At 37.9% G+C, this 12,652-nt stretch overlaps 1 protein-coding gene across 4 annotated transcripts in view; it reads left to right on the forward strand.

The window, feature by feature from the left end:
* Positions 1 to 12,652, forward strand: part of SORCS2 (sortilin related VPS10 domain containing receptor 2) — a 579,316-nt gene that overhangs the window by 530,813 nt on the left and 35,851 nt on the right. For all 4 annotated transcript variants that reach the window (XM_056352655.1, XM_056352671.1, XM_056352663.1 and 1 more), the window contains exons 15-19: positions 1,069 to 1,189; positions 2,530 to 2,663; positions 3,292 to 3,420; positions 4,830 to 5,001; positions 8,602 to 8,788. In XM_056352655.1, coding sequence (XP_056208630.1) covers positions 1,069 to 1,189; positions 2,530 to 2,663; positions 3,292 to 3,420; positions 4,830 to 5,001; positions 8,602 to 8,788 — 743 coding nt within the window. The remainder of the gene's footprint in view (positions 1 to 1,068; positions 1,190 to 2,529; positions 2,664 to 3,291; positions 3,421 to 4,829; positions 5,002 to 8,601; positions 8,789 to 12,652) is intronic.

Raw genomic sequence — 12,652 nt, forward strand, 5'->3', positions numbered from 1 at the left:
CAAAACTGTACCATTCCTGCTGTGTCTGGATTTGGACAAAACTGAAGGCAAAACAAAAGGAATGAATTAGTTTGGAGAATGCTACTAAAGCTTGGAATATGAACTCTATGCAGTATGAACTGCACAGAAATTCTTGGCTTCAGAATCAACCTTAAATTCTTTGGCAAGTAAGTCACATAAGCCTGATACAAACCGCAAATACATTTGACTTTTTCCCAAATAGAGTCTTTATCCTTTCTAATTTATTTTTTTTTTGATGTCATACTTACCCATTTTATTTTTGAAATAAATATGCTGACATTGAAAATGTTGGCTGCTTTGAAAGTGCAGCTTGTTTTTTAAAGTAATAAGATTTCCTTTTTTAAAAAAAAAAAAACAAATTAGTTTGTGGCTGGGTTTTATTATACGGTGGACTATCTGAAATGAAGAGGACACTCAAGAGTTCTTCAGCACAATGTGTAGATACATTGTATTGCTTAGAAATTAATATAATTTAATGATACTGCTGTGAGTTTAAACAATAGCAAATTACCATCTGAAATCTGTAACAGTTAAAAAAAATACACATCAGAAAAAACTGAAGAAGTTGCTCTGTAATCGTAAGGGATGAGTGACAGAGCTGGAAATTGAATCTGGTGATCCTGGGTTCAGCTCCCTTAATTCCCTATCAAAATCTGAGAGCTCTGCATGTTTCATATAGCAAGATAATAGACAAAAATGTTGGGTTCCAAATTAGAAAAGGTAGTATATTTCCAATTAATGTTCTAGATAGTTTGTTGAGGGGAAAAAATCTATAAGCTATAAGCTACATTTTTGCACTGTAAAGTTTCATAGAGAATTGGCAAATGTTCTCTAACTTAAGATACAACTAAAATGTTAAATGTTCTCTAACTTGTATATGTTCTCTAACTTGTATATGAAGAGGAGTAAAAGTGGAAGAAAAATTAACCAGGGACCTTTTAGTAGAGAACCATGACCATGGAAAGGAAAAGACTGAACTGCAAATTTGAATCTGCAATGTCTGGTATTTCTTTGCAGTAAGATTTTACTTTTGATCTTTTTGTTCAGAGTCTTTGGACATATTAGCTACCGTTCAGACTGGGAACTGGTGAAAGTGGACTTCAGACCATCTTTCCCCAGGGAGTGCACTGATGATGACTATGAGTCTTGGGAGCTCACAAATCTACAGGTATTCACAGTCTTATGTTAACTGTCACAACTTCTCCGTAGCTTTCAGTTCAATGTAGAGCTGTGTGCTAGGAAAATGTTTTCAAACAGAATCCGGATGTTACATCCCCAGCTTTGATCTCCTTATGTTGGTTTATGCTGATTTTACAACTGTTTAAAATGGGAGAGGATTTTGTGTTCCCGTAGGTTGTGTGATCTGTGCCTTGGGAAAAGGTGGAAGTATATCTGGTGGTCTGCCATAATAATAGGTGGTCCTGTTGGATTGTGAAGCATATACCAGAAACTGAAATGTGTAATATTGATTGAAGCAAATTCAACATGCAGTCATGTGTTCTGCCAACTTCCTGACCACATACTGTACTCGTATATAAATTGCCACAAGTAAAGCCCATTCCAGAAGTAATTTAGGATCTCAGTGGACCAATCATGTAATGCAGTCCAGTTGTTTTGGGCAATACCATTTCTGCAGTAATGCATTAAGGCTGTGCTAATCCTGGTGCTCTGGCCAAATCCAGTTTTGCAAAGCTGTGTTTCTAGACAATGTATTGATTAAAGAGACCAATGTGAGGTGTTGGGGGTTTTTTTACATTAAATAGAATATGTCATATTTATTCATAATCGTTCTGATTATTATGTTCTGCTTCTTCCAGTACATTTGTTCTTTCACTTTCTGCAGGGTCGGAGGTTTTTTGCAAGCTGGTCTGTGTTACTCCAGCTTTCCAGCTGTCATTTGATAGTTCTCTAAATGCTTCATTTTGCACTTCTTTTTTGGGAATGGTGTGTATTTACAAATAACGTTTGCAAATCTGAGCGTAAAGAGTAACAGTATCTTGGGATATTGACATTGAAATGTCTTTCAGAAATTAGAAACTACTAGAACACTTTGACAGAGTACTTACAGCTGCCCAATTACCAGTAGGGGGCGACGAGTCTTCATTCTGCCTGTGTCCAATCGGTGCGCGATGTTGCCTGCCAACAGGAGATACAGTGATTTAGATGGAATTTCAGCCATCTGCGTGCATACTGAACTTTTAAACGGCCAGTTGTAGGCCTGTGCCTAGATTGTGCACACATGGAACATGGGTCAAATGGCATTTGAATCTTCATGTATATCTTTGGGTTAGTTCCCTAAAACACAGCGTGTGTTACAAATCTGTAATGGCCAGTTAGTGAACAGCGGTGGATATAAGGGCTTTCTATACCTATATACATTTGAATATGAGAGAGTTGTTACAAGTTTATAGTCTTGGCATCAAGACCAGAGTTTCTCAGGACAACATAAGGTCACATCTGTGTTGTGTAGGTTACAGTGTGCAATAAGTCCAGTGCTTTGCTGTTCAGGGTGATCGTTGCATCATGGGCCAGCAGAGGAGCTTTCGAAAGAGGAAGATTTCATCGTGGTGCATTAAAGGGAGAAGTTTCACATCAGCTCTCACATCCAAAGTGTGTGAATGTGTGAACTCTGATTTCTTATGGTGAGTCTGTCTGTGGACCTTTTGGTTTATTGCTAGTAAATACTTACTTTGGGTTTGAAATGGGTGTATTTTCCTCCTTTTGCCCTCTCCCCACATAGCTGTGTATAAACAAATTTCTTCAAATAACAGGTTGCCTTTGCATTTGCCTTTGCTTAAAAACATTGCCATGCTTTAAGTATTTGTTTCACCTAACTGAACAAATCCTGATGTTTTCCTCTATTGATCAAGACTTGAAAAATTACCATTGGATTCATGTATAAGGCAAGCAACCCCTTTCTATTTGCAAATGAATAAATAAAAAAAAAAAAAAACCAAAACAAATCAACAAAACAAAACAAAAAAAGCCACCAACCAGAAGAAATGTCTTGGTCTGAGTGGCAAAGGACACCACATGAAAGTTAACTTTGCAGAACTGACAAAGTCATTACAACCAGTTTTTCCCCGAAGTGTGCACAACTCCCATTGATTGAAATTAGACTTGGCTTCATCAACTCCTATGTCCAGCTGGTAGAATAATACTAAAAAAACATTTTTAATGTTAAAAAAGTAGTCTCATCTGCCCTAAGTTAGACTTCTGAATGAAGTGGGGATAGTGGATAGTGACATGCTTGGTTTTGATGTTTTTCAGTGATTATGGTTTTGAGCGCTCTGCACTTCTGATGTCGGAGTCTAGCAAATGCTTTGCTGACTTTTGGTTTAACCCAGAAGCACCTCCTGAAGACTGCATGCTGGGGCAAGCATACACCAGCAGCACTGGGTAAGCTGATTTTACATTCTACTGGCTTGCAGAGGCATCCAGAGAGGAGGAGAATATTCTGACCAAAGGCCACAAAAATGGTTTGGAGGAAATGTAAATAATGTAATGTAAAAAGGAAATGTAAAAATGTAAAAACTGGGAAATGTAAAAGTTCTGTCTCTAAAGCATGTACAGAGGCTTCCTACAGACTAATGAAAGAGAAATGTTATTTTACATGTTCACAGCAGTTCAAAACCAATCTATTTGAGAAGAGGGAGAGCTATCTTGTTCTAGGTTTGGGGTTTTTTTTTAATTATTATTTTTTTGTAACATTTGCTAGCCATAGTTACACTTCTGATACATTTTAGCCCATTGCTTGTGTTCAGACCAATTTTCAGTTTGCATCCAATGAATTACTCTGAGTAGCCAGTAACATCTCACGGAACTTCCCAGTCTCTCACTTCCATAGGGGTAAGGAGTTCTGTGGAGAACAGATTCTTTTCCTGACCATATGGAACACTCAGAATCAAAGGAAAGCTTTAGTAACCATAAACAATACCACACAGAATACACTAAAACGTATTCTGACGACCGTGCTGAGAATAACTTGCAGCTGGCATCTATTCTGGCTTATCATAACATCATCTCTGTCAGTTGTGGAGATGAGAACCAAATGATGAAATGTCTAATCCAGCAATAGAATTACAGTCTCTGTGTATATTTGCTTTACTGAGGTAAATGATGCCTTTTGGGTTGTGGCTGACAGCTGTGATATACAGAATAAGAATTCAAAAGAGTTGAAATCTGACTCCAATTTTAAAGGATGTTTAAAAATAACATACCTGAGTGAAACTGATCCATAAATAATTGCTGTATACATCCAAGTATTTGTTTACTAGCTCTTTAAAAGGCTTTTCACTCTTTTATATGATTATGTTAAATAAATATTTTAAGTGTTTTGAGAAATGCATAGATTTCAGATCATCAGCTAAGCAATTTGTTCTGGGTTAATGCAGAAGCTGCTTGGTCTAACTTCTTCCTGATCTTTGGGGTTTGAATTAAGATCTCTAGAGCACTGAAGACGATTGAATACTAGGAAAGGGTATGGCAGAGAGGACAGCAGACTGTCTAGCTCCTGGAGGGCTGTTCAGGCATGTTTCTAAATTTGGAAAGGCAGACTCTTCCAATGCATAAAAGTGAAATCCTTATCATACTCCACACTCTCTTTCTTCAATAGTTTTTACTCTGTAAAGGCAATGTCCCTCATCAAAATATTTGTATCATGTGTTGATTTTGATCACTTACGATCTTGTCTGTTTGTAAACCCAAGGAATATTCATTAGCTATGATCACACTTGCATTCACTACCTCTAATAGCATTCTCCTGCTCACCTCTGATTCAGTGTGCTCGCTTCTTACTGGTTTTGCAGGTATAGAAAAGTTGTTTCTAATGTGTGTGAAGGTGGTGTAGACCTGCAGCAGAACTTAGCACAGCGTATGTGTCCACTGATTGCTCCCAAAGGACTTCACATCAGCATCAGGGAAGAAAGCCTGGCTGTTAGACCTGGGGAAGACATCACTTTCATCGTCAGACAAGAGCAGGTAGTAATGAAAATTAGCTTTATGAAAGTTTCCTCCTTATTTTTAGGGTTCATTTCACTCCTGCCTGCTTTGCTGCTGAATGGAGATTAATTTGTGTTTGAGACTAAGATGAATGACTCTAAATATTGAAATTCTGTGTCCAAGTAAATTCCAGTAAGCTCAGTGAACCACCAAGTTCTGTCCACAGAACAGGATTTGTCTCCTCAGCAGCGTAGTCAGTCACTATTCCTTAAAGGCAATGGCTTCTTGGAAAATCAAAGGAACTAAATTACCAGTTTCTTTGGACTGAACATTTCAACTGCTGTGACAGAGAAGAAGAGAAATGCAGAGAACAGTTAATATTCTGGGTTAAGTTTTTTTGAAAATCTGCCTTTCAGAAAGGAATGAGGAGAAGCTTTATAGAAATCAGCAAATAACTCAGCATAAAATCATTTATTATATATCAGTTGTGTTGCCAAAGGTATGGGTTTTTTCTGTTTATTGAGACAGGCAATACTCTAAGGCCCTGATCAACAGCACTGAGTAACTTTTGGATTAATTGTTTGCCATGGTTATGTTTTCTAATTCTTGTTTTTTAGCATTAGGCTATAACTGCTGTGCTCAGGTTACTAGAGTAATGTACTTCCTGGCTAACCCCACTGATTTGCAAGAACTTGAAGAAAGTTCACACATTTTGGCAAACCCGTGCAATATAAATCGGATACTTGGGATTTATTTCTGTACTGGTATCAAGGAAGTTACGTGCGGAACACTGGGCTGCTTAATGCTTCGCAGACTCTGTGTCCCAATGCTTGCAGTGCCCTAACAGTTTGCATGGCAAGTTATACTGCCTTCTCTTTTTATAATTTGTTTGGAAATGTTTATTGTAAGAATAGAGCATTTGGTTGCAATTTGGACTCTAATGGTTTTGATTGGCAGTTTGACTATTTTTCCTACTGAAGCTTTCATGAATCTCTGTGGCAATACATAAAACATACAAAACTATTCAAAAACCTTCCTTTAGAAGTGAGGAATCTTGAAGGGAATCCCATGCAGTGTTTTCTGATGAAGTCTTTGCTCAGTACCTCGAAGTGGAAGGCAGATTTAGAAGAAATGTAGCAGTCTGCTGCCCCCTATGGCTATGAATAATATTTATACTCAAATGTCCCGAGTGTTTTTTAGGATTACATCTATACAACAAAGTCTAATGAGAATTCGCAATGATTACTGAGGTTAAGAAACAGCTCTACTAGTATAAACCAAAACATATGACTTATGTGGCCAAACAAAATTAAGTTACCGGGTTATGTGAATGCATGTCACTAGGTGCAGGAATGCCAGATGTCACGGAGTATAGAAAGCAGGCTTCCAGTATGTTCGGACAGTTTGCAAGTGACATTAGAAATAATAATAATTTATAATATTTTTTTTAGCAAAATATGTTGGTTGAATGTAATAATTTGGTGACACTCATCTATTTTGCATGGAATTGGAAGCCTCAATTCCTTTTAAATTTAACTGCCTCTTCCCTCTGTGACTCTTGTTATCTCTCCACTGCTCTCTGTCTTTCCTAGTCATGGAAACAGAAATGCCTTGGTGTTTTGAAGACAGCACTCTCATATTTATAGTAGGGAAGCTATTAGTATAAAAATTAAGAGAAGCCGGCATCTACTGCCTTTCAACACTGGTTTCTGTCTCACCTGGAAAAAATATGCATGTATTCTTGTTAGCGTAAGAAAGAGCAAACAAGAACTGTTTGCAAACTAATGTCATCTAGAGATTCCACTTACTGGCACATTGCTGGCAAGAAGACATCTTTTTTGCTTTAAACTTTAATAACATATTACCTCCTCTACTAAATTCTACCCATCTGCTGTCAAAAGAAAGATGTTATTTGGAAAAAAAATACTCACAGTGAAGAAGCTTTCAAGGTCCTTTAAGTGTCTTGAAATATGGTGTTTAGGCACTTGATAACCCTACAGGTTCCTTATTAAGGGTATTCTTTTACATTATAAGCAATGCTTTTTCATCTGATAAAACATGGAAGAAAATCAACCAAACTGCAAAATCATAAAAGGAGGAAATAATATTATGTTTTCCTTTCCTTTGTAATGCCAGGGTATGTAAGTTCTAGGATAAGTTTCTTCCTTTGAATTTACGTTAGTGCTGCCTTTTGGGATGATATTTTGATACAAACCTATTTCAGAGAGTGGTTTATGGGGAAGTTAAAGTGATTTTTGAATACTTCGATGGGTTTCAGTCTTTCTCTGCTCTGATGGCCATTCAGGTCACCTGACTAGCATATGGATGTATGTGTTCCTTTCCTAGAATCAATGAAGATTTTTAAACCAACACTATGATTTCACAATATGGAGATTTTTCTACCAAGTCTGGCCCTGCAACCTGTTTTAATTGCATGACTGATGGCTGCGTACTGTGGCAAACAAGCAGAAACATACTGCTGAAGACCAAGGAAGCAGGTCTTGCTAAGGGCAGTGCTGCCATTAGTATTGAACAAGTGTTGCTGCTCACAGCTAAAATGAATTTTCCTTTGACTACATCCACATCACCAGTCCACGTAGCACAGGCCTGACTTCTCTCCTGAGCAGCTACACTATGACAGCATGAGTGATGGACATATGTTTGTCATCTGATGGTAGTATCAGTCGTGCACTATTTTAGGCCTGAGTTTAGGACGACGTTGTCATTTAAAGGAGCACTTAACAGAAGTGCAATGAATTATAAATTCTTTGAGATGTTTACCATGACAGATTTATTTGCCTTGACTTTTAAACCCTTTCCCAAACTCAGCTTGATAATCTCCTTCATTAAGCATCCATCTACTCTTGCAGTAGAGTATGCTAGTTCTAGACGTGCTGGTAACTCTGTAAAATAAAGTAGAACTCTACAAAGATCCCAGCTTGGATCCTGAAGGCCATATGGTTGACAGTCAGAGGGTGTGGTTAGAAGGTGCTGTCAAAAATATCTAAGCCAACTAATTTTACTTTATAATTGCATAGGCTAGAAGCTCACTGGATGAATGGTAATTTGCTAAATAACAATATTCAGTTGTTTGCAATCATATGAGCATCACTCCAGAACTTGGGGCTGCCCTACACTGTTATGTTAGTTAACATCCACCTGCATTAAGACAAGGGTGGTGGTTTCTGTGTCATACAGCTTCTTTAGTGGTCTCGGGTATCTTATTTTAAGGTAGCACCTTACTGTGGAAATTTGAAATTATCTCTATTAATGCACATGACATCTCTTGCACTACAGACTTTGCCAGGGGTCCTCGAACTTTTTAAACAGGGGGCCGGCGCGCAGATGAAGTGGCATGCAGTCATCTGCCGCTGCTTGGTTTGTCCCCCACCCTGGCAGGGGTGGGGGCAGGAGGGTCTGTAAATACCAGGGGCCGGATTGAGGACCCTGGGGGGCCGTAGTTTGAGGACCCCTGATCTTTGCCATGGGTGTAGTGGTTTTACTGCAACTATTGCAATTGAGTCAAAAAATCTGGATGGGCTGGAAATGCTGTTGTTATTCAGAAAATGGTTATAATCGTGTGTCCTGTCTATTTTGGTTCTGGCCATTGAAAATATTTTTTATATATTTTCCTTTTAGGGTGATATATTGAATACCAAATACCAGGTAGATCTTGGAGATGGCTTTAAGGCGATATATGTGAACCTTACAATGACTGGAGAACCCATCCGTCACCACTATGAGAATCCTGGGATTTACCGTGTCTCGGTGAAGGCTGAGAATGTGGCTGGCCATGATGAGGCTGTGGTATTCGTCCAAGTCAACTGTAAATCAGCTTTTTAGTTTTCTTACTTTTACTGCTGTGTAAAAATCTCATGACAACTATGAAGTAGTAAAGAAAATTACTAGCCACATTTAGGAAAAATGCATATTTTATCAGTAACCTCACGCAGTCTTGCCGTGCTGTATGTTGTCAACGCAGAGGCTTGTAAACCTAATGTGTTAGCAGGTCAGAGTTACTTTTGTTTGGATTTGTGAGAAGGATGGTGTATTAATCTTTTAAACTGCAAGCATGTCTCAGTTGAAATCTTAGGTCTGATCCACCTTCTTGACCCAAGACCCCATTGGCAGTCTTAGCAGCTAAAATTGAGAAATTCAAGCTATGTCTTTTTAGGAGCTTCTAGGTTCTGTGAGAAGCAAGTGAACAGATATGTTGAGAAATATGTGAGCTTTTGTATGATTTTAGAAAAGAATTAAAAGCTCAGCGTTTCTGGAAGTCAGAGTACTTAGTAAAGTACTAGGATTTAGATTTTAGGTAGGTAGTTCTCACAAAGTTTTAAAGTAGTACTTGGGTAGAACTTCATGTTGGTAGGCACTATTACTTGACTTGGGCCTCTTGCCTCTCCTTAATTAAGACCTAAAACCCCCTATCAAATAGATCTAAAAGAATAGCACAGCACAGGGAATATCATGCACTATTGCAAGCTTAATGTACCTCAGTCATCTCATAATTGAAATGAAGAAGGAAACTCATAACTGGAACTGAATTTGCCACTTCCTTTGAGATTCAAGACAGCTATTGCTCTGCCTGTTTTCAGCCTGTTTTCAGATGTGTCAAGAAATCAGAAACAAGTAACATCAAAAGAAAGGAAACTCATCTTGCATTCCTCAGGTGTCTGTTTCTCTCAGTTGTGAGTGGTGTGTCTTCCAGCCTAATCCCAAAGCAACAGAAATCATTGGAGCTGCGCACAAGGCTGTGCAAAGATCTGTGTGCTTTGTGTCAGCCTGCCTAGTGACTGCTGATATTTATGCATTTTGCTATTCAGAGTCCTTGAGACCTGAGTTTCTAGTTCTGCTTTGTTTAGCAGATGGAGCCCAATCCATTAATGCTAATGGCGAATCTCCCACTAAAATCAAATGGAATGGATTAGAATCAAATCCACCCCAGTTTCATTATCTGTTTCTTTGTTGTGTTTGTTTTTTAAATCATTTAACACCACCAGGGAGCCCAGACAAATTACTTAGGGCTTCACTGTTACTTTTTAGGAGTTTCTAGGTGCTGAGAAATAGATAAAGCACAGGAAGAGTAGATCTCTACAAGCAATGAACAGCAAAATACTGTGTAACATCTTTTCCTCCAAGGAGAACTCATTCAGAGAGTGACTACCACTAGTAAGCCCTGATCAAGAGCGGAACTACTGCTCTCTCCAAACGTGCTTCTGGTGTGGCCTACATCAGAATAAACGTTAAAAATGATAGATGTAGATTGTGGTTTATGCAGTGGATTTGCAAACTGCAGAAACCAGAGGTATTTTTCACAAGTAAAATGCCTGGTGCATTAAGACAACTTTGGTAATGAAGTGCAGAGGCAGCAGAGCACTGAAGCAGACATGATCCATTCCTGAGCTTGTTCATGGTTGCTGCACATGGTCCAGAAGACTCACGGAAGCATGTTACCCAGCTCACTTGAATAAATGTTTTCTATGTGATTTGCTGTGATTAATTTTTTAGGTAAATCACAAGATTTGGAAGAAATTAGCTGACACTAATTAAACTGCAATTTCTACGTTCTAGAGAAACACTAATAGCTGTTCAGAGACATTTTTCACTGTGAAATACCATGAAAGCAGATATGTCCGTAGAGTCCTGCTTTCACTCCATCTCCAGCTGATGTATTCCCAGGGAATTTTTTCAGGGACAAATGGTAAAGGGAATACATCTTAGTCCTGCCAAGTTCTGTTACTGTGAAATGCCCTGTAATGCAGAACAATTATATGGATTTTGGTCTGTCATCCAGATTATGCCTTCTAATCCAGATCACCCAATCTACAAATTGTTAATGAACTGTAAGAGAAATTAGAGCAAGTCTAATAGTTAAATGTGAGTAGGTAAACCAGAATAAAAAGAAAAGAAGAATTAGTCATACATTTTCTTTTTCATGAAAACATTATCTCTATAGTGTGTGTTTATTCAGGGAGCTTTGAAACCTGTACTGAAATTGTAGCTTTGTTAAATGGAAATTATGTAAATCAATTTCATTCCTAATTGTACACACTTAAGGGTGCTATGAAGCTTGTTCAAGTGCATTGTGGAATTGTGTGACTGAGAAAAGCATTAAAACTCGCAATAATTATTTTTAGCTCTTTACTATATAGAGGTATGGCAAACATGACATAACTCGTCATTCAAGTATCGAACAACTTCCCCCCTAAAAATTTTGGAAAAGAAAGTAACTTGTTTCAGGAGTAAAACCATATCTCAAAATTATTAGTTTCCTTGGGAAAATGTAAATTTACGGTAAAATCAAAAGAGTGATGCAGATCCCACTAGACCTCTTTAATTTGCCTCATCAGAAGGAAAATTTGTTTCTAGGATGAACAAATTTAACGGAATTTCTACAACTTCTGCATTTTCCTCAAGACACTATCAACAGGAGGTCCAGTTTAACTCTTTTTCAGTAAAGAAGGTATTGAAGAAACCATTTTTTTAAGCACCCAACATGTCTTGAATTCACATAGGTGGTTAAAGAGTCATTGGAGAAAACGCAGAATGAAAGTAGAGCCTTGCACTCGGGTGAAGTAGCACACAGCCCGATTGAAGTAAGGTGGAAAAGGAGGGTGTGCACGGCTCAAACAACTTGCTCTCAAAGAAGTTCAATCAGTTTAGTCAAAGTGAATTGGAAGTGAACAGGCAATGACTGGGTTCATGAAAGAGAGTAAGGGGAAGTCTTAGGACCAGTGTTAATTACCTTTAAGTCTGCACTGAGATGCAAAAACTTTGAATGAGGTAAAAGATATTGTAGAATGGAACAAAACTGGATGGGTTAGTATTCATTCTCTGTAACGAATGCATGTGGGACCATAAAGTGGTATCCTGGGTAGATGGTGCATCTGAAGTTGAGAAATTCTGTTATCACAGTATACTATTATAAAGCTTTTACCTTCAGACATTCTGAAAAAGATATACTTGGAAACCTCTGAGGGAAAGATTTTCTTTCAATAAAGTTACTCTACTATGAGGCAAAATACAACATTAACAAACAGATAAAATCCTTGTAATGATGCATTTCTTTTATACAATAATAAAGTTTACAGCCTTCGTAGGCAAAAGTTCAGAAAGGAATAAACTTACTCTAAGGCACATTTTTAGAGTGCAGAGGTTATCTATTTTGATTTGCAAATAAATGCTCCCCTGATGTATGCATCTATTTTAAAGCATGCATTAATGAGGGTTTATGTGTGGTGTGAGCCTAACAGCTGATATTTTATAATGAAAATTAGTAGTCAGCAACATTCTTTCTCAGTTTCTGCTTTTCCCTTAGCAATTTGAGATTTGCTAGATTTCTATTCATTTGATCTTTTATTACTTAAAAAAAAAAAAAAAACAACCAAAAAAACCAGCTGAGATTGCCTTTTCCACTTTGTAACTGGGATATTTACTTATGTTTTCTACAATTTGACATGCACCAGAAAAACCCCATAGTGATCAGAGATGTGCATTTTGGTGATCGTATCATTGTTCTAGGATTTGAGGGGAGGTGGGGTGGGGGGAGGTTATGGGGGGCTTGGTTGAAATTAAGTCCTACCAATTATGCACGTAACTTTCAACGCAGATGTAAAAGCAAGAGGTAGGGAAAAATAAATTCAGGACCTTACGGTGTGCAAATGAGAGGCTTTGGGGGAAAGAGGTA

Source organism: Falco biarmicus, chromosome 1 (genome assembly GCF_023638135.1).
Source record: "Falco biarmicus isolate bFalBia1 chromosome 1, bFalBia1.pri, whole genome shotgun sequence".
Lineage (NCBI taxonomy): Eukaryota > Metazoa > Chordata > Aves > Falconiformes > Falconidae > Falco > Falco biarmicus.